At 57.4% G+C, this 24,225-nt stretch overlaps 1 protein-coding gene across 1 annotated transcript; it reads right to left on the bottom strand.

The window, feature by feature from the left end:
- Window positions 1-15,920: 15,920 nt before the first annotated feature.
- LOC138367625 (mucin-2-like) lies at window positions 15,921-22,434 on the bottom strand. Its single transcript, XM_069329349.1, has 2 exons — window positions 22,297-22,434; window positions 15,921-17,567 (listed from the first exon to the last, which is right to left on the bottom strand). Exons 1-2 carry the CDS (start codon window positions 22,432-22,434, stop codon window positions 15,921-15,923), a joined length of 1,785 nt encoding a protein of 594 aa, XP_069185450.1.
- Between the last annotated feature and the right edge of the window lie 1,791 nt (window positions 22,435-24,225).

The following is a 24,225-nucleotide window of genomic DNA, read 5'->3' as shown; positions in this document are numbered from 1 at the left end:
CCTGCACCTGGAGCCCTGCACCTGGAGCCCTGCACCAGGAGCCCTGCACCTGGAGCCCTGCACCAGGAGCCGTGCACCTGGAGCCCTGCACCAGGAGTCCTGCACCAGGAGCCCTGCACCAGGAGCCCTGCACCAGGAGCCCTGCACCAGGAGCCCTGCACCTGGAGCCCTGCACCAGGAGCCCTGCACCAGGAGCCCTGCACCTGGAGCCCTGCACCAGGAGCCCTGCACCAGGAGCCCTGCACCAGGAGCCCTGCACCAGGAGCCCTGCACCAGGAGCCCTGCACCTGGAGCCGTGCACCAGGAGCTCTGCACCAGGAGCCCTGCACCTGGAGCCGTGCACCTGGAGCTCTGCACCAGGAGCACGGCACCAGGAGCCGTGCACCAGGAGCCGTGCACCAGGAGCCCTGCACCTGGAGCCGTGCACCAGGAGCCCTGCACCTGGAGCCGTGCACCTGGAGCCGTGCACCTGGAGCCGTGCACCTGGAGCCGTGCACCTGGAGCCGTGCACCAGGAGCCCTGCACCAGGAGCCCTGCACCAGGAGCCCTGCACCTGGAGCCCTGCACCTGGAGCCCTGCACCTGGAGCCCTGCACCAGGATCCGTGCACCTGGAGCCCTGCACCTGGAGCACTGCACCTGGAGCCCTGCACCTGGAGCCCTGCACCTGGAGCCCTGCACCAGGAGCCCTGCACCTCGAGCCCTGCACCAGGAGCCCTGCACCTGGAGCACTGCACCTGGAGCCCGGCACCAGGAACCCTGCACCAGGAGCCCTGCACCAGGAGCCCTGCACCAGGAGCCCTGCACCAGGAGCCCTGCACCTGGAGCCCTGCACCAGGAGCCCTGCACCAGGAGCCCTGCACCAGGAGCCCTGCACCAGGAGCCCTGCACCAGGAGCCCTGCACCTGGAGCCGTGCACCAGGAGCTCTGCACCAGGAGCCCTGCACCTGGAGCCGTGCACCTGGAGCCGTGCACCTGGAGCCCTGCACCAGGAGCCGTGCACCTGGAGCCGTGCACCTGGAGCCCTGCACCAGGAGCCGTGCACCTGGAGCCCTGCACCTGGAGCCCTGCACCAGGAGCCCTGCACCTGGAGCCGTGCACCAGGAGCCCTGCACCAGGAGCCCTGCACCAGGAGCCCTGCACCAGGAGCCCTGCACCTGGAGCCCTGCACCAGGAGCCCTGCACCAGGAGCCCTGCACCTGGAACCGTGCACCTGGAGCCCTGCACTTGGAGCCCTGCACCTGGAGCCCTGCACCAGGAGCCCTGCACCTGGAGCCCTGCACCTGGAGCCGTGCACCTGGATCCCTGCACCAGGAGCCCTGCACCAGGAGCCCTGCACCAGGAGCCCTGCACCAGGAGCCGTGCACCTGAAGCCGTGCACCTGGAGCCCTGCACCTGGAGCCCTGCACCTGGAGCCCTGCACCAGGAGCCCTGCACCTGGAGCCCTGCACCTGGAGCCCTGCACCTGGAGCCCTGCACCTGGAGCCCTGCACCTGGAGCAATGCACCAGGAGCCCTGCACCAGGAGCCCTGCACCAGGAGCCCTGCACCAGGAGCCCTGCTCCTGGAGCCCTGCACCAGGAGCCCTGCACCTGGAGCCGTGCACCTGGAGCCGTGCACCTGGAGCCCTGCACCAGGAGCCCTGCACCTGGAGCCGTGCACCAGGAGCCGTGCACCAGGAGCCCTGCACCTGGAGCCCTGCACCTGGAGCCCTGCACCAGGAGCCCTGCACCAGGAGCCCTGCACCTGGAGCCCTGCACCAGGAGCCCTGCACCAGGAGCCCTGCACCTGGAGCCCTGCACCTGGAGCCCTGCACCAGGAGCCCTGCACCAGGAGCCCTGCACCAGGAGCCCTGCACCAGGAGCCCTGCACCAGGAGCCGTGCACCAGGAGCCCTGCACCAGGAGCCCTGCACCAGGAGCCCTGCACCTGGAGCCGTGCACCTGGAGCCGTGCACCTGGAGCCGTGCACCTGGAGCCGTGCACCTGGAGCCGTGCACCTGGAGCCCTGCACCAGGAGCCCTGCACCTGGAGCCCTGCACCAGGAGCCCTGCACCTGGAGCCCTGCACCAGGAGCCCTGCACCTGGAGCCGTGCACCTGGAGCCGTGCACCTGGAGCCGTGCACCTGGAGCCGTGCACCTGGAGCCCTGCACCAGGAGCCCTGCACCTGGAGCCCTGCACCTGGAGCCGTGCACCTGGAGCCGTGCACCTGGAGCCGTGCACCTGGAGCCGTGCACCAGGAGCCCTGCACCAGGAGCCCTGCACCAGGAGCCCTGCACCTGGAACCGTGCACCTGGAGCCCTGCACCTGGAGCCCTGCACCAGGAGCCCTGCACCAGGAGCCCTGCACCAGGAGCCCTGCACCTGGAGCCCTGCACCAGGAGCCGTGCACCTGGAGCCGTGCACCTGGAGCCCTGCACCAGGAGCCGTGCACCAGGAGCCGTGCACCTGGAGCCGTGCACCTGGAGTCCTGCACCAGGAGCCCTGCACCAGGAGCCCTGCACCAGGAGCCCTGCACCAGGAGCCCTGCACCTGGAGCCCTGCACCAGGAGCCCTGCACCAGGAGCCCTGCACCAGGAGCCCTGCACCTGGAGCCCTGCACCAGGATCCCTGCACCAGGATCCCTGCACCTGGAGCCCTGCACCAGGAGCCCTGCACCAGGAGCCGTTCACCTGGAGCCCTGCACCAGGAGCCCTGCACCAGGAGCCCTGCACCTGGAGCCCTGCACCTGGAGCCCTGCACCTGGAGCCCTGCACCTGGAGCCCTGCACCTGGAGCCCTGCACCAGGAGCCCTGCACCAGGAGCCCTGCACCAGGAGCCCTGCACCTGGAGCCCTGCACCTGGAGCCCTGCACCAGGAGCCCTGCACCTGGAGCCGTGCACCTGGAGCCCTGCACCTGGAGCCCTGCACCAGGAGCCTTGCACCTGGAGCCGTGCACCAGGAGCCGTGCACCAGGAGCCCTGCACCTGGAGCCCTGCACCTGGAGCCCTGCACCAGGAGCCCTGCACCAGGAGCCCTGCACCAGGAGCCCTGCACCAGGAGCCCTGCACCAGGAGCCCTGCACCAGGAGCCCTGCACCAGGAGCCCTGCACCTGGAGCCCTGCACCTGGAGCCCTGCACCAGGAGCCCTGCACCAGGAACCCTGCACCAGGAGCCGTGCACCAGGAGCCCTGCACCAGGAGCTCTGCACCAGGAGCCCTGCACCAGGAGCCCTGCACCAGGAGCCGTGCACCTGGAGCCGTGCACCAGGAGCCCTGCACCAGGAGCCGTGCACCAGGAGCCCTGCACCAGGAGCTCTGCACCAGGAGCCCTGCACCAGGAGCCCTGCACCTGGAGCCGTGCACCTGGAGCCGTGCACCTGGAGCCGTGCACCTGGAGCCCTGCACCTGGAGCCCTGCACCTGGAGCTCTGCACCTGGAGCCCTGCACCAGGAGCCCTGCACCTGGAGCCCTGCACCAGGAGCCCTGCACCTGGAGCCGTGCACCTGGAGCCCTGCACCTGGAGCCCTGCACCAGGAGCCCTGCACCTGGAGCCCTGCACCTGGAGCCCTGCACCGGGAGCCCTGCACCGGGAGCCCTGCACCTGGAGCCGTGCACCTGGAGCCCTGCACCTGGAGCCCTGCACCAGGAGCCCTGCACCAGGAGCCCTGCACCAGGAGCCCTGCACCTGGAACCGTGCACCTGGAGCCCTGCACCTGGAGCCCTGCACCAGGAGCCCTGCACCTGGAGCCCTGCACCTGGAGCCCTGCACCAGGAGCCGTGCACCTGGAGCCCTGCACCAGGAGCCGTGCACCTGGAGCCCTGCACCAGGAGCCCTGCACCAGGAGCCCTGCACCTGGAGCCCTGCACCTGGAGCCCTGCACCAGGAGCCCTGCACCAGGAGCCCTGCACCTGGAGCCCTGCACCTGGAGCCCTGCACCAGGAGCCCTGCACCTGGAGCCCTGCACCAGGAGCCGTGCACCTGGAGCCCTGCACCAGGAGTCCTGCACCAGGAGCCCTGCACCAGGAGCCCTGCACCAGGAGCCCTGCACCAGGAGCCCTGCACCAGGAGCCCTGCACCTGGAGCCCTGCACCAGGAGCCCTGCACCAGGAGCCCTGCACCTGGAGCCCTGCACCAGGAGCCCTGCACCAGGAGCCCTGCACCTGGAGCCCTGCACCAGGAGCCCTGCACCTGGAGCCCTGCACCAGGAGCCCTGCACCTGGAGCCCTGCACCAGGAGCCCTGCACCAGGAGCCCTGCACCTGGAGCCCTGCACCAGGAGCCCTGCACCAGGAGCCCTGCACCTGGAGCCCTGCACCAGGAGCCCTGCACCTGGAGCCCTGCACCAGGAGCCCTGCACCTGGAGCCCTGCACCAGGAGCCCTGCACCTGGAGCTCTGCACCTGGAACCCTGCACCAGGAGCCCTGCACCTGGAGCCCTGCACCAGGAGCCCTGCACCAGGAGCCCTGCACCAGGAGCCCTGCACCAGGAGCCGTGCACCTGGAGCCGTGCACCAGGAGCCGTGCACCAGGAGCCCTGCACCAGGAGCCCTGCACCAGGAGCCCTGCACCTGGAGCCCTGCACCAGGAGCAATGCACCTGGAGCCCTGCACCTGGAGCCCTGCACCAGGAGCCCTGCACCAGGAGCCCTGCACCAGGAGCCCTGCACCTGGAGCCCTGCACCAGGAGCCCTGCACCTGGAGCCCTGCACCAGGAGCCCTGCACCTGGAGCCCTGCACCAGGAGCCCTGCACCAGGAGCCCTGCACCTGGAGCCCTGCACCAGGAGCCCTGCACCAGGAGCCCTGCACCTGGAGCCCTGCACCAGGAGCCCTGCACCTGGAGCCCTGCACCAGGAGCCCTGCACCTGGAGCCCTGCACCAGGAGCCCTGCACCTGGAGCTCTGCACCTGGAACCCTGCACCAGGAGCCCTGCACCTGGAGCCCTGCACCAGGAGCCCTGCACCAGGAGCCCTGCACCAGGAGCCATGCACCAGGAGCCGTGCACCTGGAGCCGTGCACCAGGAGCCGTGCACCAGGAGCCCTGCACCAGGAGCCCTGCACCTGGAGCCCTGCACCAGGAGCAATGCACCTGGAGCCCTGCACCTGGAGCCCTGCACCAGGAGCCCTGCACCAGGAGCCCTGCACCTGGAGCCCTGCACCTGGAGCTCTGCACCTGGAGCTCTGCACCTGGAGCCCTGCACCAGGAGCCCTGCACCTGGAGCCCTGCACCAGGAGCCCTGCACCAGGAGCCCTGCACCAGGAGCCGTGCACCTGGAGCCGTGCACCAGGAGCCGTGCACCAGGAGCCCTGCACCAGGAGCCGTGCACCAGGAGCCGTGCACCAGGAGCCGTGCACCAGGAGCCGTGCACCAGGAGCCGTGCACCAGGAGCCGTGCACCAGGAGCCGTGCATCAGGAGCCGTGCACCAGGAGCCGTGCACCAGGAGCCGTGCACCAGGAGCCGTGCACCAGGAGCCGTGCACCAGGAGCCGTGCACCAGGAGCCCTGCACCTGGAGCCGTGCACCTGGAGCCGTGCACCAGGAGCCCTGCACCAGGAGCCCTGCACCAGGAGCCGTGCACCAGGAGCCCTGCACCTGGAGCCGTGCACCTGGAGCCGTGCACCTGGAGCCGTGCACCAGGAGCCCTGCACCAGGAGCCCTGCACCAGGAGCCCTGCACCAGGAGCCCTGCACCAGGAGCCCTGCACCAGGAGCCGTGCACCAGGAGCCCTGCACCAGGAGCCCTGCACCTGGAGCCCTGCACCTGGAGCCCTGCACCTGGAGCCCTGCACCTGGAGCCCTGCACCTGGAGCCCTGCACCAGGAGCCCTGCACCAGGAGCCCTGCACCAGGAGCCCTGCACCTGGAGCCCTGCACCAGGAGCCCTGCACCTGGAGCCCTGCACCAGGAGCCCTGCACCAGGAGCCCTGCACCAGGAGCCGTGCACCTGGAGCCGTGCACCAGGAGCCGTGCACCAGGAGCCCTGCACCAGGAGCCGTGCACCAGGAGCCGTGCACCAGGAGCCGTGCACCAGGAGCCGTGCACCAGGAGCCGTGCACCAGGAGCCGTGCACCAGGAGCCGTGCATCAGGAGCCGTGCACCAGGAGCCGTGCACCAGGAGCCGTGCACCAGGAGCCGTGCACCAGGAGCCGTGCACCAGGAGCCGTGCACCAGGAGCCCTGCACCTGGAGCCGTGCACCTGGAGCCGTGCACCAGGAGCCCTGCACCAGGAGCCCTGCACCAGGAGCCGTGCACCAGGAGCCCTGCACCTGGAGCCGTGCACCTGGAGCCGTGCACCTGGAGCCGTGCACCAGGAGCCCTGCACCAGGAGCCCTGCACCAGGAGCCCTGCACCAGGAGCCCTGCACCAGGAGCCCTGCACCAGGAGCCGTGCACCAGGAGCCCTGCACCAGGAGCCCTGCACCTGGAGCCCTGCACCTGGAGCCCTGCACCTGGAGCCCTGCACCTGGAGCCCTGCACCTGGAGCCCTGCACCAGGAGCCCTGCACCAGGAGCCCTGCACCAGGAGCCCTGCACCTGGAGCCCTGCACCAGGAGCCCTGCACCTGGAGCAGGACTACCACAAGCCCCTCACTACCACAAGCCCTTCACTACCACAAGCCCTTCACTACCACAAGCCCTTCACTACCACAAGCCCTTCACTACCACAAGCCCTTCACTACCAAATCTTGCCCACATCTCAAGTTACTGGGAAGGGGAAACCACGCATGGTAGAAAGTGAGAAGTGTGGTGTCCAGGGTAAATAAGATGGGCCTGTGATGGCCGGGTGTTGATGGGGCACGCGCCCACGCATGCGCGCGCGCACGCACACTCACACACACACACACACACACACACACACACACACACACACACACACACACACACACACACACCTGGGAGAAGTGCAGTGGGAGGAAGAAATCAGAGGAAAAACAGTGCAAGGTATGATGAACCAAGTTATATGGAAATGTAAGGAGGCTGAAGAGAGATTTATTCCAACAGTAAAGGAAAAAAGCAGGAGGGAATATAATAACCCATGGTTTAATAGACAGTGTCAGGAAGCACAAGTGAGAAGCAGGAGGGAGTGGAGGAAGTACAGAAGACAAAGGACACAGGACAACAGGATTAGATGTAACAGAGCTAGGAACGATTACATTAACATAAGACGAGTGTTGGAAAGAAATTATGAGAATGGTATTGCAGTCAAAGCGAAAAAGCAACCAAAATTACTACATAGCCATATAAGAAGGAAGATGTCGTAAATGACCAAGTGACAAGACTGAGGAAAACAGAAGGGGCATATACAGAAAGTGACAAGGAAATCTGCGAGGCACTGAATGCCAGTTTCCATGGAGTGTTCACAACCGAGCCTGAGCAGCTCCCATTGTTGGAAGAGATTACCCTAGATGAAAGACTATCAGATATAGAGGTGACAGCAGAGGAGGTAATGAAACAGTTGACAACACTGGACGCAACTTATGCGGTTGGACCAGACAAAGTATCACCGTGGATACTAAAAGAGGCAGTGCAGGCCCTCAGCGTGCCTCTGGCAAGGATCTTTAATGAATCACTTATGTCGGGGAAATTGCCCAGTTGCTGGAAGGAGGCAAATGTCGTACCGATTTTCAAGAAAGGTGATAGGGTGGAGGCACTTAACTACAGACCCGTATCCCTGACAAGCATCCCCTGCAAAATACTTGAAAGAATAATTAGGCTAAGACTTGTTGAGCACATGGAGAGCATTGGGTTTGTAAACAAGCACCAACACGGGTTCTGAACAGGGAAATCATGCCTAACAAACCTTTTAGAATTTTATGATAGAGTGACAAGGATAAGGCAGGACAGAGAAGGCTGGGCAGACTGCATTTTTCTGAACTGCCAAAAGGCCTTTGATACAGTACCGCACATGAGACTGCTTTACAAACTTGAGAGGCAGGCAGGAGTAAGCGGAAAGGCCCTAGCATGGGTAAGGAACTACCTAACAGGAAGAAGCCAAGGGGTAATGGTAAGGGGCGAAAAGTCGGACTGGCGAACAGTAACGAATGGAGTACCTCAAGGATCGGTGCTGGGACCAATCCTCTTCCTAATTTACGTAAATGATATGTTTACAGGAGTGGAATCCTACATGTCAATGTTTGCGGATGACGCAAAATTAATGAGAAGTAAGTGTGACAGATGAGGATTGTAGGATCCTCCAAGAGGAACTTAAACAGGTTACAGAGATGGTCAGAATGAAATGGCTACTGGAGTTTAACACGAGTAAATGTAAAGTTCTGGAAATGGGATCAGGTTGTAGGCGATTAAAGGGACAGTACACAATGAAAGGGAACTGCCTACCTGTAACGATTCGAGAAAGAGACCTGGGAGTGGACGTAACACCTAATCTAACTCCTGAGGTACATATAAATAGGATAACGACAGCGGAGTACTCTACACTGGCGAAAATTAGAACTTCATTTAGAAACCTAAGTGAGAAGGCTTTTAGGGCGCTTTACACTGCCTACGTGAGACCAGTCTTAGAGTATGCCGCGCCATCATGGAGTCCCCACCTGAAGAAACACATAAGGAAACTGGAGAAGGTTCAGAGGTTTGCGACGAGGCTCGTCCCAGAGTTACGAGGGATGGGATATGAAGAGCGTCTGAAGGAACTGAACCTTACGACACTAGAGAAAAGAAGGGAGAGAGGAGATATGACAGAGACATATAAAATACTCAGGGGAATTGACAAAGTGGAAATAGATGAAATGTTCACACGTAATAATAACAGAACGAGGGGACATGGGTGGAAACTGGAAACTCAGATGAGTCACAGAGATGTTAGGAAGTTTTCTTTTAGCGTGAGAGTAGTGGAAAAATGGAATGCACTTGGGGAACAGGTTGTGGAAGCAAATACTATTCATAATTGTCAATTCTTTTTCCATCTGTTGTGTGTGTGTTTTTACCATTTGTGTCTCCAGGGTCGAGCTATTAGCTCTTGGATCCCGCCTTTCTAACCAATCTATTTTTCCTCAATTATATCTACTACGTATATTTCTCTGTAACACACACACATACACAGGTTCAACCTGTGGTTGGGTTCAACCCAAGAAAATGTAAGGTAATGAAACTAGGCGGTGGAAACAGGAGGCCAAGCACAGGATACAGAATGGGAGATGAAGTACTTCATGAATCGGACAGAGTGAAAGATCTAGGAGTTGATATCACGCTAAACCTGTATCCTGAAGCCCACATCAAAAGAATAACATCGGCGGCGTATGCGAGGCTGGCTAACATCAGAACAGCGTTTAGGAACCTGTGTAAGGAATCATTCAAAATCTTGTATTCCACATATGTAAGACTAATGTGGCCTGGAGTATGCGGCCCCAGCATGGAGCCCGTACCTTGTCAAGCACAAGACGTAAGCTGGAAAAAGTTCAGAGGTATGCCACTAGACTAGTCCCGGAGCTAAGAGGCATGAGTTACGAGGAAAGGCTGCGGGAAATGCACCTTACGACACTGGAAGACAGAAGAGTAAGGGTAGACATGATCACTACCTACAAAATTCTCAGAGGAATTGACAGGGTAAATAAGGATAAACTGTTTAACACTGGTGGTGCGCGAGAAGAAGACACAGGAGGAAACTGAGTACCCACATGAGCCACAGAGACGTTAGAAAGAACTTTTTCAGTGTCAGAGTAGTTAACAGGTGGAATGCATTAGGAAGTGATGTGGTGGAGGCTGACTCCATACACAGTTTCAAGTGTAGATATGATAGAGCCCAATAGACTCAGGAACCTGTACACCTGTTGATTGACAGTTGAGAGGCGGGACCAAAGAGCCAGAGCTCAACCCCCGCAAACACAACTAGGTGAGTACACGCTCACACTCGCGCACACACAGACACGCACACACACACACGCACAAACACACACACACACACACACACAAACACACACACACACACACACACAGGGAGCCTCGTAGCCTGGTGGATAGCGCGCAGGACTCGTAATTCTGTGGCGCGGGTTCGATTCCCGCACGAGGCAGAAACAAATGGGCAAAGTTTCTTTCACCCTAAGTGCCCCTGTTACCTAGCAGTAAATAGGTACCTGGGAGTTAGTCAGCTGTCACGGGCTGCTTCCTGGGGTGTGTGTGTGTGTGTGTGTGTGGTGTGGGGAAAAAAAAAAAAGTAGTTAGTAAACAGTTGATTGACAGTTGAGAGGCGGGCCGAAAGAGCAAAGCTCAACCCCCGCAAAAACACAACTAGCAAACACACACACACACACAAAAAAAAAACACAAATGTAATCAACATCTCACACAATCAGATTCCTCTGTTGTACAATCAGATCCAGCAGCAGCTGTGCGGAACTAGGCAAGGAGGGGCCTGAAGCCGCTCTTAATTCTAATTCTCCATTAATTCCCCATTAACCTCCCCCCCCCCCCCGAGCGAGAATTAACATCCCCCCCCCCTTCATCCCATCAGACTATGAAAATGTCACGTGATCACCAGCGCGCATAATGAATTAGGAGTGTCCTTTACCCCCGGTATGGTTAATTGGTGGTCTGATTGTCCGGTGTGTGTTGTACCTGGTGCTGCCAGGTACATGTCCTCCCACGCCTCAACCTCCTCTTCCTCCTCCTCCTCCTATTCCTCCTCCACCTCTACCCACGTTAGTTCCTCGACAAATCTCTCTCTCTCTCATGCCTCCCCTCTCTCTCCCATGCCTCTCCTCTCTCTCCCATGCCTCTCCTCTCTCTCCCATGCCTCCCCTCTCTCTCCCATGCCTCCCCTCTCTCTCCCATGCATCCCCTCTCTCTCCCATGCCTCCCCTCTCTCTACCATGGCTCCCCTCTCTCTCTCCCATGCCTCCCCTCTCTCTACCATGCCTCCCTTCTCTCTCCCATGCCTCGCCTCTCTCTCCCATGCCTCCCCTCTCTCTCCCATGCCTCCCCTCTCTCTCCCATGCCTCCCCTCTCTCTCCCATGCATCCCCTCTCTCTCCCATGCCTCCCCTCTCTCTACCATGGCTCCCCTCTCTCTCTCCCATGCCTCCCCTCTCTCTACCATGCCTCCCTTCTCTCTCCCATGCCTCGCCTCTCTCTCCCATGCCTCCCCTCTCTCTCCCATGCCTCCCCTCTCTCTCCCATGCCTCTCCTCTCTCTCCCATGCCTCTCTTCTCTCTCCCATGCCTCCCCTCTCTCTCCCATGCCTCCCCTCTCTCTCCCATGCCTCCCCTCTCTCTCCCATGCCTCGCCTCTCTCTCCCATGCCTCGCCTCTCTCTCCCATGCCTCGCCTCTCTCTCCCATGCCTCCCCTCTCTCTTCCATGCCTCTCCTCTCTCTCCCATGCCTCTCTTCTCTCTCCCATGCCTCCCCTCTCTCTCCCATGCCTCCCCTCTCTCTCCCATGCCTCCCCTCTCTCTCCCATGCCTCCCCTCTCTCTCCCATGCCTCCCCTCTCTCTCCCATGCCTCCCCTCTCTCTCCCATGCCTCTCCTCTCTCTCCCATGCCTCCCCTCTCTCTCCCATGCCTCTCCTCTCTCTCCCATGCCTCCCCTCTCTCTCCCATGCCTCGCCTCTCTCCCATGCCTCTCCTCTCTCCCTTGCCTCCCCTCTCTCTCCCATGCCTCTCCTCTCTCTCCCATGCCTCTCCTCTCTCTCCCATGCCTCCCCTCTCTCTCCCATGCCTCCCCTCTCTCTCCCATGCCTCCCCTCTCTCTCCCATGCCTCCCCTCTCTCTCCCATGCCTCGCCTCTCTCCCTTGCCTCGCCTCTCTCCCTTGCCTCGCCTCTCTCTCCCATGCCTCGCCTCTCTCTCCCATGCCTCGCCTCTCTCCCATGCCTCGCCTCTCTCCCTTGCCTCCCCTCTCTCTCCCATGCCTCCCCTCTCTCTCCCATGCCTCCCCTCTCTCTCCCATGCCTCCCCTCTCTCTCCCATGCCTCCCCTCTCTCTCCCATGCCTCCCCTCTCTCTCCCATGCCTCCCCTCTCTCTCCCATGCCTCCCCTCTCTCTCCCATGCCTCCCCTCTCTCTCCCATGCCTCCCCTCTCTCTCCCATGCCTCCCCTCTCTCTCCCATGCCTCCCCTCTCTCTCATATGCCTCGCCTCTCTCTCCCATGCCTCCCCTCTCTCTCCCATGCCTCCCCTCTCTCTCCCATGCCTCCCCTCTCTCTCCCATGCCTCCCCTCTCTCTCCCATGCCTCCCCTCTCTCTCCCATGCCTCCCCTCTCTCCCATCACCTAAACATACAGAGAGAACATTATAAATATTTACCCAGTGTGAAGCTCTCCCTCGGGACTCTCGCTTATTTAAGTGAGGGCTTCAAGGATGGGTTTCCCCTCCCTTCTTTCCCATTCCCCCCTCCCTCTCTACTCTTCCTCTCCCTCATTCCCTTCGCTTCCCTCATTTCCTTCTCCTCTTTCCTTTGCTTGCCTTCTCCTCCCCTCCCTTACTGTGTTGCCTCATCCACTTACCTTCCTCCCCTACCCTCCACACGAACCCCTTCACCCGCACCCCATTTTTTCTTTAACTAAGACTGGGATTTATTCGGGCTGCCGAGTAAATTATCTGGTGAAGCTGCAAGCAAGAGTTGTTATCCTACCTCAGCTCATCTGACGCCTGCTCCTGAGGACTCATTTGTTAAATGAGCCTATTAGGTGCATCTTCATAAATAAACTCTATTCATTACGTAATACTCATATAAGGAACAGGATGAGCCCATAGTTAACTGTGTGTCAGAGCCATCATGTGAACAGTTGACCCGATGTCCCGTGTATTAACCTGTTGAGCAAGTAAGTTCCAGATGCGAGTCAGCCTGATGGAGTGGTTGCTGATGGGAGTGATGTTCTTGAGAAGGCATTTCCAGCAAGAGACTGTTGAGGGTTGAGAGCCTAGTGCTACGGGTGGCAACTACTGAGAGTTTACGGAGTTGGGCCAGGTGCAGAACTTTGAGGATGTTGGCCTTGTATATAAGATAAGACCACCAACGTCACGACGGTGTTGCAGGCTCTGATGTTCTGACCGTTCCCTCCAGACTTGGTCAAGACTAGAGAAGAGCCTTCGTGCCCGTCTCTCCATTCTGTCCAAAAGTCTAATGAATGATAGAGGGCAGGCGATCCAGGAGAGTGCTGCATACTCTAGATAAGAGCCAACTTGACCTTCATATAAGGTTTTGCAGCCCGTGCTGTCAAGAAAGTGTAAGTAGGGTTGTAAGTTTCCTAGCTGCCTTCTGGGCTAGGTTGTAAAAGCTTAACTGTTCATAGTTATGTATTCTCAATAAATTGGCTTGTATAGACGCGCGCGCGTGCGCGCTCCCACAACTAGCTGCTACAATTGTGACCTTTTGGGTGTGGCCGTGACACAACACCTCAGTGCTAGGGTACACATTACAAATGTTGCCATGTGAATTTTTGCCCATAGTGTTCCATCTTATGGTTGACCTTTTAAAGAATAGATTATGTGAACTCCTTAATTGTATGTTGAAGGAAGGAAGGAGTGAAGACTTTTATAGTCAGATATGTTATCAAACGGGAATTTAGGCAACACTGACCTAAGCCAGGTCTCCAGTGAGGCAGCCTCACCCCCCCCCCCTCTCACCTCTCCCCCCCCCCCCCCCCACTCTCACCTCTCCCCCCCCCCCCACTCTCACCTTTTCCGCCCCTTCTACTCCCAGACTCCATCTCAGTCATTGTCATGTGTGGGGGGTATTAATTAGTTCACAGCTAGAGTATTGTAAATGTGGGGCTTGTACCAAGTTACTTCACTAGCAAGGGGCTACGGAGAAGTAGCCAAGTAACGAGGAGTCAAGGGCATGTGCTGATGAATTCTCAGAATGGGAACTAGTTTATTACACACAGAAATCACAATAGCGTGATGTTAAATCCTGGTTTGTGTCTCGGAGAGGCTGCAGGATCCAAGTAAATCCAGTAGAATTTCTGGTTACAATTCTTATACCATGTCGTAGCTCAGTCGATTAGGGCAGGGTCTGGGATGCTCCCAGACGTAGGTTCGAATCCTCGTCACGGCCCTTGTGGATTATTTCAACTAGTTTGTCCTGTTAGAAGCGCTTGACGCGTCCTGAGTTTAATAGCGGCCTCCGTGGTGGTAAATTGCTTTCTACCATCTTGTTTGTTAACTCATTTAAATTAGAGAAATTCATGTTATTATACAATATTATATTTAATAATTGATCGGGTTCAAGTACCTATGTAATTACCATCATCTTAAATAGAGATTCAGTCACTTACATCTGGGCTGGGGAGTCGGGTGTGTTACGGTACACTCAGTTGTGAGTTACAAGTACCAGTTGTTATTAACCATCATGCTCCAACCCATCCGGCTAATTGACAGTACGCTTTAATACTAAGTGTAACAAGTACATTGCCTTACTGTCATACATAGTACATTATTGCACTTATGGGGCTGTTACATTTACCTCCCCACTTATTCTCGTTTTCTGTTAAGACACTCAGAATTTTAGGATGAAGTTTTCAAGTTTAATTTCCTATATACAAGTTTTAAATATCAGGAATTTCTTTTTCAGCGTTATTAAACAATAGAGATTTTATAAAATAAATGAAAATATCCTGAGTTACTTTAAAATTTATTGATATACTTTAGTTTTGTTTTATTAGTTTTATAAAACTGTAATATCATTATAGGTATAGGTTAAGTACTAATTGTAATTAAGAAGCAATAAAATGCTTATCTTTAAACACTAAGAAAGTTAGGTTAGGTTGTGGTTTTCTATTCAGCTTTTCAGGTTAACTCAAATAGTCACAATATTTGAGTACAGTACAGTATGGTTTAATACTAAGTGAAAATAAGTACAATTTCTGACTTTCATACATAGTACATAATTGCACTTACTTGTGCTGTTACATTTACCTACCCATTTTTGGAGGACGGTCTGCATCATCATAGCCTCTAGTATAGGATATTTTCAGTTTTTAGGAAATGTTCTTTATAGGAATGTTTTGTAATAAATAGTTATTGGAGTGATTTTTATTGTATAGTCAATATTCTCTATCAAATTGGCCTCTTACAAATTATGCCTGAATTTAGCCGTATGGCCGAAAATGGACGTAACTTGAAAACTAAAAAAATTGAAATTACATTTTGGATTTTTTTTTTTCCAAAAGGTAAGTTAAGGGTCTTCTGGTAGGTTAGGAGGGCAGGAAATTCTCCTAAAGTTTCAAAACGTCACGAAAAACGATAATTGAAAATTTCCTCTCCTAACCTTTCCCAGTAAGCCTGAGCACTCAAACAGAAAACGGGACAGCACACCACTTTCGTGAGTCGATTTTATTTCTAATTATGTCCATTTTTGGCCATAGCGCGCATACCAGCGAAAAGCGACGTTATTATTAAGAGGACGAGTTGAATTTATATATTATTTTTCAAAAATCCCCAATCCTGTGTTATTCAGTAAGTTTCCTGTGGACATTTGATGCACCTCCCCTTAGTCCATTTAATATTTATTCCTTTTTGTTTGATTTGAACCGCACTTAACGTAAACTCTATCCCCCGTTCAACTAAATACAGATGTCCTTTCTGCTGATTCCTAGACTAATTGACCGTTTCCTACTTCGCAGTCAGTCAGGGTAGTTATTCCGAGGTTATGAAGTCAGGTGGTGGAAGGTTTTAAAGTCTATGTTAAGAAGCTTGGGGTAGAGCCCAGGTTTAGTTGTAAGCTACAATAATGTTGTAAGCTTTTGTAGTAGTGTTGTCTGGTGGTCGTGGCCTTCACTGTGATCCAGTACCAAGAGCACACGGTAACACTGGTGGTTAAGACTACAACAGGAGCACCGTTAATTAACGCCCAGTCAAAACCCAGAATAGGAGGTTTGTAGACTGGTACCGGTTACAATGGTGCACAGCGGTGTTTTCAGAACTTTGTTTAAGAATTGGTGAAGGCCCCACACGTCTGGTCCACTCAGTCATCAGTGTAGAGGTTAGGGAGATCAGCTGAGGGCTCAGGAGCTAGTGTTTCGAAGGTAATACCACGACAGTGTGATCTGAGTCGAGTTGGAGAATGTTACCTGGTGTAGGCCTGGTGTAGTGTCAGCCGTGCCTGGTGTGGTGTCAGCCGTGCCTGGTGTGGTGTCAGCCGTGCCTGGTGTAGTGTCAGCCGTGCCTGGTGTGGTGTCAGCCGTGCCTGGTGTGGTGTCAGCCGTGCCTGGTGTGGTGTCAGCCGTGCCTGGTGTGGTGTCAGCCGTGCCTGGTGTGGTGTCAGCCGTGCCTGGTGTGGTGTCAGCCGTGCCTGGTGTGGTGTCAGCCGTGCCTGGTGTGGTGTCAGCCGTGCCTGGTGTAGTGTCAGCCGTGCCTGGTGTGGTGTCAGCCGTGCCTGGTGTAGTGTCAGCCGTGCCTGGTGTAGTGTCAGCCGTGCCTGGTGTAGTGTCAGCCGTGCCTGGTGTGGTGTCAGCCGTGCCTGGTGTAGTGTCAGCCGTGCCTGGTGTAGTGTCAGCCGTGCCTGGTGAAGTGTCAGCCGTGCCTGGTGTAGTGTCAGCCGTGCCTGGTGTGGTGTCAGCCGTGCCTGGTGAAGTGTCAGCCGTGCCTGGTGTAGTGTCAGCCGTGCCTGGTGTGGTGTCAGCCGTGCCTGGTGTGGTGTCAGCCGTGCCTGGTGTGGTGTCAGCCGTGCCTGGTGTGGTGTCAGCCGTGCCTGGTGTAGTGTCAGCCGTGCCTGGTGTGGTGTCAGCCGTGCCTGGTGTGGTGTCAGCCGTGCCTGGTGTAGTGTCAGCCGTGCCTGGTGTAGTGTCAGCCGTGCCTGGTGAAGTGTCAGCCGTGCCTGGTGAAGTGTCAGCCGTGCCTGGTGTAGTGTCAGCCGTGCCTGGTGTAGTGTCAGCCGTGCCTGGTGTAGTGTCAGCCGTGCCTGGTGTGGTGTCAGCCGTGCCTGGTGTAGTGTCAGCCGTGCCTGGTGTGGTGTCAGCCGTGCCTGGTGTAGTGTCAGCCGTGCCTGGTGAAGTGTCAGCCGTGACTGGTGTAGTGTCAGCCGTGACTGGTGTAGTGTCAGCCGTGCCTGGTGAAGTGTCAGCCGTGACTGGTGTAGTGTCAGCCGTGCCTGGTGAAGTGTCAGCCGTGACTGGTGTAGTGTCAGCCGTGACTGGTGTAATGTCAGCCGTGACTGGTGTAGTGTCAGCCGTGACTGGTGTAGTGTCAGCCGTGACTGGTGTAGTGTCAGCCGTGACTGGTGTAGTGTCAGCCGTGCCTGGTGTAGTGTCAGCCGTGCCTGGTGAAGTGTCAGCCGTGACTGGTGTAGTGTCAGCCGTGACTGGTGTAGTGTCAGCCGTGCCTGGTGAAGTGTCAGCCGTGACTGGTGTAGTGTCAGCCGTGACTGGTGTAGTGTCAGCCGTGACTGGTGAAGTGTCAGCCGTGACTGGTGTAGTGTCAGCCGTGACTGGTGTAGTGTCAGCCGTGCCTGGTGAAGTGTCAGCCGTGACTGGTGTAGTGTCAGCCGTGACTGGTGTAGTGTCAGCCGTGACTGGTGTAGTGTCAGCCGTGACTGGTGTAGTGTCAGCCGTGACTGGTGTAGTGTCAGCCGTGACTGGTGTAGTGTCAGCCGTGCCTGGTGTAGTGTCAGCCGTGCCTGGTGTAATGTCAGCCGTGCCTGGTGAAGTGTCAGCCTCTGAGAATACGAGAATTCAATAAGACGCAGTAAAGATTGAACAGGAAGCAAGAGACAAAAGTTATAACAGGCTGAGCTGGTGAGGGTTGGTGGGTGGCGGCGTCCCCGGGGGGGGGGGGGAGGGGGGCGGCGTCCCCGGGGGGGGGGGGAGGGGGGCGGCGTCCCCCGGGGGGGGAGGGGGGGCGGCGTCCCCCGGGGGGGGGAGGGGGGCGGCGTCCCCCGGGGGGGGGGATCGGTGTCCCTGAGAGAGACAGCTATTAACTCTCGCTTAAAAAGCTTAATTAATAGGCAAATCCCCCCATTATCTCACCCAATTAGCTCCAATTAAAATTTCACCTCGGGAGCTCTGAGGTAAGGGGAGCAGGCGTCGGGGTGAGGAAAGTTAGTGGCTCTGTTGGGGGAGGGGTTCACGCTGTGCCCGTGGGGGGGGGGGGGCTCTGTTGGGGAGGGGTTCACGCTGTGCCCGTGGGGGGGGGGCTCTGTTGGGGAGGGGTTCACGCTGAGCCCGTGGGGGGGGGGGCTCTGTTGGGGAGGGGTTCACGCTGAGCCCGTGGGGGGGGGGCTCTGTTGGGGAGGGGTTCACGCTGAGCCCGTGGGGGGGGGGCTCTGTTGGGGAGGGGTTCACGCTGAGCCCGTGGGGGGGGGGCTCTGTTGGGGAGGGGTTCACGCTGAGCCCGTGGGGGGGGGGGGGCTCTGTTGGGGAGGGGTTCACGCTGAGCCCGTGGGGGGGGGGGCTCTGTTGGGGAGGGGTTCACGCTGAGCCCGTGGGAGGGGGTGGCTCTGTTGGGGAGGGGTTCACGCTGAGCCCGTGGGGGGGGGCTCTGTTGGGGAGGGGTTCACGCTGAGCCCGTGGGGGGGGGCTCTGTTGGGGAGGGGTTCACGCTGAGCCCGTGGGGGGGGGGCTCTGTTGGGGAGGGGTTCACAATGTGTCCGTGGGGGGGGGGCTCTGTTGGGGAGGGGTTCACACTGTGTCCATGGGGGGGGGGGGCTCTGTTGGGGAGGGGTTCACACTGTGTCCATGGGGGGGGGGCTCTGTTGGGGAGGGGTTCACACTGTGCCCGTGGGGGGGGGGGGCTCTGTTGGGGAGGGGTTTCACGCTGTGCCCGTGGGGGGGGGGCTCTGTTGGGGAGGGGTTCACACTGTGTCCGTGGGGGGGGGGCTCTGTTGGGGAGGGGTTCACGCTGTGCCCGTGGGGGGGGGGAGGGCTCTGTTGGGGAGGGGTTCACGCTGTGCCCGTGGGGGGGGGCTCTGTTGGGGAGGGGTTCACGCTGTGCCCGTGGGGGGGGGGCTCTGTTGGGGAGGGGTTCACACTGTGTCCGTGGGGGGAGGGCTCTGTTGGGGAGGGGTTCACGCTGTGCCCGTGGGGGGGGCTCTGTTGGGGAGGGGTTCACGCTGTGCCCGTGGGGGGGGGGGGGGCTCTGTTGGGGAGGGGTTCACACTGTGTCCGTGGGGGGAGGGCTCTGTTGGGGAGGGGTTCACGCTGTGCCCGTGGGGGGGGGCTCTGTTGAGGAGGGGTTCACACTGTGCCCGTGGGGGGGTGGCTCTGTTGGGGAGGGGTTCACACTGTGCCCGTGGGGGGGGGGCTCTGTTGGGGAGGGGTTCACAATGTGTCCGTGGGGGGGGGCTCTGTTGGGGAGGGGTTCACACTGTGTCCGTGGGGGGGGGGCTCTGTTGGGGAGGGGTTCACACTGTGTCCGTGGGGGGGGGGCTGTGTTGGGGAGGGGTTCACGCTGTGTCCGTGGGGGGGGGGCTCTGTTGGGGAGGGGTTGACACTGTGTCCGTGGGGGGGGGGCCTCTGTTGGGGAGGGGTTCACGCTGTGTCCGTGGGGGGGGGGCTCTGTTGGGGAGGGGTTCACGCTGTGTCCGTGGGGGGGGCTCTGTTGGGGGAGGGGTTCACGCTGTGCCCGTGGGGGGGGGAGAGTGACACTAAACCCATGAGGGACATACTTGATCACTCTGGCGAACACATCAAGATAAAGATGAAGTGAAGTTTGTGACAGACAGACAGACAGAGAGACAGACAGACAGACAGACGATGATCCTAACAGGCAATTAGCGAGAAGGAACAATAGTGAGGTAATTGTGTGGTGTTGATGGAGGGAGGAGGGAACCATTAGCGCGCCCGGCAGTGCTCCACGAGACAAATGGCGGACTCGAGACGCCGTAGTTCCTTACTTCTCATTGGCTTCGTCACCCCCTGTCGCTTACAGTCAGGAGGGGGGGGGGGTGGTGCCGGGGGCTGAGGGAGGGAGGGGGGCTGATGGAGGGAGGGGGGGCTGACGGAGGGAGGGGGGCTCATGGAGGGAGGGAGGTGGGAGGGAGAGAGGTTTGGGGGAGGTGACAGAGTATTATAGTCTGTGGGTTGGTTGGTGTTGTCGTCGTTGATCCTTCTCTACGGACAACCCAACCCACAACTCGGTAGAGTGCTTATACTAGGAGATCACCCTTGGCGCTTCTGGCTCTTGGAGAGGGGCTCAACGTCACACGTTTAGGGGATGCGGCTCCAACACTTAGCCTCGTTGTCACGTGCACACACCCACTCGAGCTGCTGTGACTCCCCACTCTCTCCTTAGGTGATATAATCTCCTCAATCCCCTATGACTTATTAATATTACCTTCTACCCTGTCCACAGCAGTGGTTCTTGGTTCTTTCTCTCTCTCTCTCTCTCTCCTTCTGTACTATTTCATGGGAAGCCTCACTAGGACAAGGTCAAATACCAGCAAATTTGAATACATTTACTGGACAAAGCACATACACAATACATATACACATATAATAATAATGAATCCTATACTCTATACTATTACAATCAGGTTGCACTCCAACACCATCAGAACTCTATCATCAGCTTATCAAGGGGTATCCTTTCTCCTGGTTCACCACCTGATTCTATCAACCTCCTCAAGTTGATCAAGTCTACATACACTGTTGCACCACCAGCAAGAGAATATATATATGTATCTATAAATGTGTACAAAGAAAATCAGCATGTGAATGCAATAACATATATCAGTATAAATGTTCCTTGATACACAACAATGATCAATCGATCACTCTATCAGTCCTAGAACACATACATCTGTAGGTAATCCAGCCTACGATTGTAACTCTAAACTTCAGTATAAAACACTCCTTGACATAAGAATGCAAACAATCACTCACCTCTCACTGCGTCTTGCACGCTAATGACAACCAAACACTATCAACTCCCTAGAAGTGGAGTCTGGCCCTAGCTTCGGTGCGGGGCGGACGTATTGCATCGGCGCTCCAGCAGTTGGTGTTGTTTGCCCGTTTCGGCTGGTTGGGGGCGGGTGTGTCTCTGCTCGCCTGTGCTGACGTGGCGTTGCGATGGGGGTCCCTCTACCCCCTGTCGTCCGGGCTCAGTCTGTGGGACTAGAGTTCTCTGTGCGGGCTGGTTACCCGGAGATTGCCCTGGCTTGTGAAATGCTCTCTGTCCCTGTGTTTGCGATTTATGGGGTCGAGTTGGTAACGGCCCGTAGGGCAATTGTGAAGTTTGCAGAGGAGGTGGCGTATCGCGATTTTCTCCGGCGATACAAGGGGCGGACACTGCCCCTGCCGGATGGTGCGGGCACTGTCACCCTCTCGGATAGGAGTGGTGCACTTACTTACATCAGTGTGCATGGGGCTCCCTTGGAGTTTCCAGAGGCTCTGCTACGGCGATATTTCGGCCGGTTTGGCGCAGTTGTTAGTGTGAGAGTGAACGTGGTGTCTTCTAGTCCTCTTAAGGGTGTGAGGTCTAACATTCGCACCCTGGGCATGAGACTCCGGGCGGATATTCCGTCCTCTGTGCGCCTTATGGGGTACAACGTTCGGGTGTTTTACGCCCGTCAGCCGCGGACGTGTTATCGTTGTGGTCTTTTGGGCCATCAGGCTGCTGACTGTTCTGCACCTCCTGTTGCACCAGTGAATCTCTTCAGTGAGGAGGATTTTCCGCCCCTTCCTGTGGGGGATGATTCGGTGGGTATGGACGTCTCTTCGGCTGAGGAGGTGCCCTCTGTAGCAGCTGTTGCTCCGCCTGTTGCGCCCCCTGTTGTTGCCGCATCTCCTCTGGAGGTTGGGTCCTCGCCTAGTGCTCCAGTTGGTGTCCCTGAGCCTCTTCCGCCTGCCGTTTGCTCAGACCCCTCGTCTTCCAGTTCTTCCTCTGCTGTGTCTGTCCCGGTCCCTGCGCCCTCGCCATATGTTCCGGCTGTGCTGGGAGCTGAGGTGGTTCCGGCATTCCCTCCTGTGCCTGGCCTGGTGCCCCGTGTGGTTGAGGAGGCTGCCGTGCTGCGGCGTGCGTCGGTTTGCTCGGTTGGTGCTGCGTGGGTTGCTGAGTCTGCCTCCGGGTCTGATGATGTGCGGCCCGAGCCTAAGCGTTCCCGGTGTTCTTCTGCGTGAGCTGATGTTGGTGAATTCGACGAGTGTCGTCCTTCCGTTGACGGTGGAGTGGCTCCGGATGTGGTGCACACTACGGTGGTGGCGGAGGTACACTTGCCTGAGGATGCCGGTGCCGGCGTTTCGGCCTCACCTTCTGGTCCGGTGTCCGAGGGTCCTGCTTCAGGTGCGTTGCCTGCGTCGGATGGCTCCGGTTCTTCATGGGCGGTGGTTCCCCCTGCTGTAGTTGGTGGTGAGCGGGGTGGCCTGGTAGTGATGTTGAGAAAGTATGCTCGCTCTGGATGTTCTGTGGCCCCTTCCTCGTTACCCGTTTCCTCGGCAGCGGTCTTGCCGCCTCTTCCGTTTCCTGCAGTCCCTTCCGTGTCTCCTGCGGTATCCGTGGAAGTGCTATCTTCTCAGCGTCCGGCACCTGCTCCGATGAAGAAGGCGTGGCAGGCTCGGCGACCCTCGTCCGCTTCTCCGGTGTCATCTGCTTCCTCGAAGGGCGTGGTTAGCGCTCCCCAGCATTGTTATGCGACTTGCGTCAGTGACCTTGGGCGTTGGCCGATGCCGCCAGATATAGATGTTCCCGAGTTTGTTACCCGCTCGAGAGCGGGGGATCGCAAACCCTACCGACCTTGAAGATCTCGTCTGGGAAGCTTACAAGGCGAAATATCCTCATGATCTTTTCCCGGAGAAGTACATTTCTCACGAGGTTCCTCGCAAGTGATTTCTATGTATTTTGTGTTGCCTGGTTGTGGGGTGTGTATGTGAGTGGGTGGGGTGGGTATTGTTTCCCGGTTCCTGCGTGCTCCGGTTTGTATTGTGGTTTTTTTTGTATGGCTAGTGGGGGTGTGTGCGGTTCCTATGCGTTTGTGTGTTCGGTTGTGGATGTCGTGTGCACTTGTTTGTCATCTTGTGTGCCCTTCAGGCTGTTGGGATGTGCTCTTTGTTATGTGTGCATTGTGTGTTTGAGGTGTTAGCGGACTTGTTTTGTATGTTTCTCGCCTCTCTGTTTCCCTTATGTTTGTATTGCGCTGTGTTTATATTTGTGTTATGTTTGTATATGCATTTTTGTTTTGTGGTCAGCCCTTCTGGCTGGTCTTCTCTTTATTTGTTCCTTTGTCATTGTACGTGTGTGCTTTGCACTTTTGTTCTATGTTATATTTGTTCTGTTTTTATTGTACATTATACGCATGCTTGCATGTAAAAATAAAAATAAAAAAAAAAACTCCCTAGAAGTAATCCACCAGTACTTCCCTTCCACCTCTGGAAGTTCACTACCCTGATATCTTTAGGTTCTTCCAGGCTTCACTACCAGGATCCTCTGCAGCTCCTCCAGGCTGCTATCATGAAGTCTCCTTGAGCAACTACGGTGCTTCACCCTTCTGCTAGGGTCCTCCACAGCTCTCTTGGCTGCTACATCATGAAGTTTCCTCGAGCAACTATGGTGCTTCACCACCTCTACAGAAGCACGTGACACTCCTCTTCACTGCTTCTCCTCACAGCTCCAGGTCCTCGCCTCCACTACCTTGGAGTCTCATCAACAACTTCATATGTGCTGGCTTCGAAGTTCTCAGCAACTTCTTCTTCCCCAAAGACAAACCTGCAACCCATCGACACTCCAATAAAAATATTTCCCCTTTAAGACATAAACAAAAATAATCACACAATATGTTTGCCTCCAACCTCTATCTGTCCTCTACATACTGTGAGAGTGGACTCCCCCGTTGGGCGGGTCCATACTCCACCTCGCCCGGCGGCGGTCCTCACTCACGCTGGGAGGGTCCTCAGCCGTCAGGAGCCGGGCTTCCTCAGTTGCCTGCCAGTGCTCAGTGGAGACGGATGTCGCTCCGTGTTCCTCCCTCTCCACTCTTATTTCAGGCCTTCTGCCATATTAAAACATGTCTAACTTATAAATAAACATCGCTACTGTCGCTGGGCACACGACCAACTACAAGCAATCACTATGAACTGGCTTAAATCGTGCTTACCACAGATTGTCTCGTCGAGGGCACTATCCCTCTGACGGCATCCTGTCAGGGCGCTCCACACAGCCCACGAAAATGTCTCTGGGCGGATTAATACTCTCCTCGTCGACCAGGACTTGAGACCACAACGTTCCCAGCTCGATTCTACAGCTGGCACGTCTACACACTTCTCTTCTCTTGGAGATATATCACTAGGGGTTCCTTCCTGACGGGAGCTCAACGGAGCGCGACTTTCCCCCTGTGATGTCTGGCCTCAAGTGAGGTCAAAGCCCTCCAGAAGCGAGCCTCAC

Source organism: Procambarus clarkii, chromosome 22, assembly GCF_040958095.1.
Source record: "Procambarus clarkii isolate CNS0578487 chromosome 22, FALCON_Pclarkii_2.0, whole genome shotgun sequence".
NCBI classification, from domain to species: Eukaryota; Metazoa; Arthropoda; class Malacostraca; order Decapoda; family Cambaridae; genus Procambarus; species Procambarus clarkii.
Note: the sequence above shows the minus strand (reverse complement) of the source record. Positions and strands in the feature narration are given on the sequence as shown.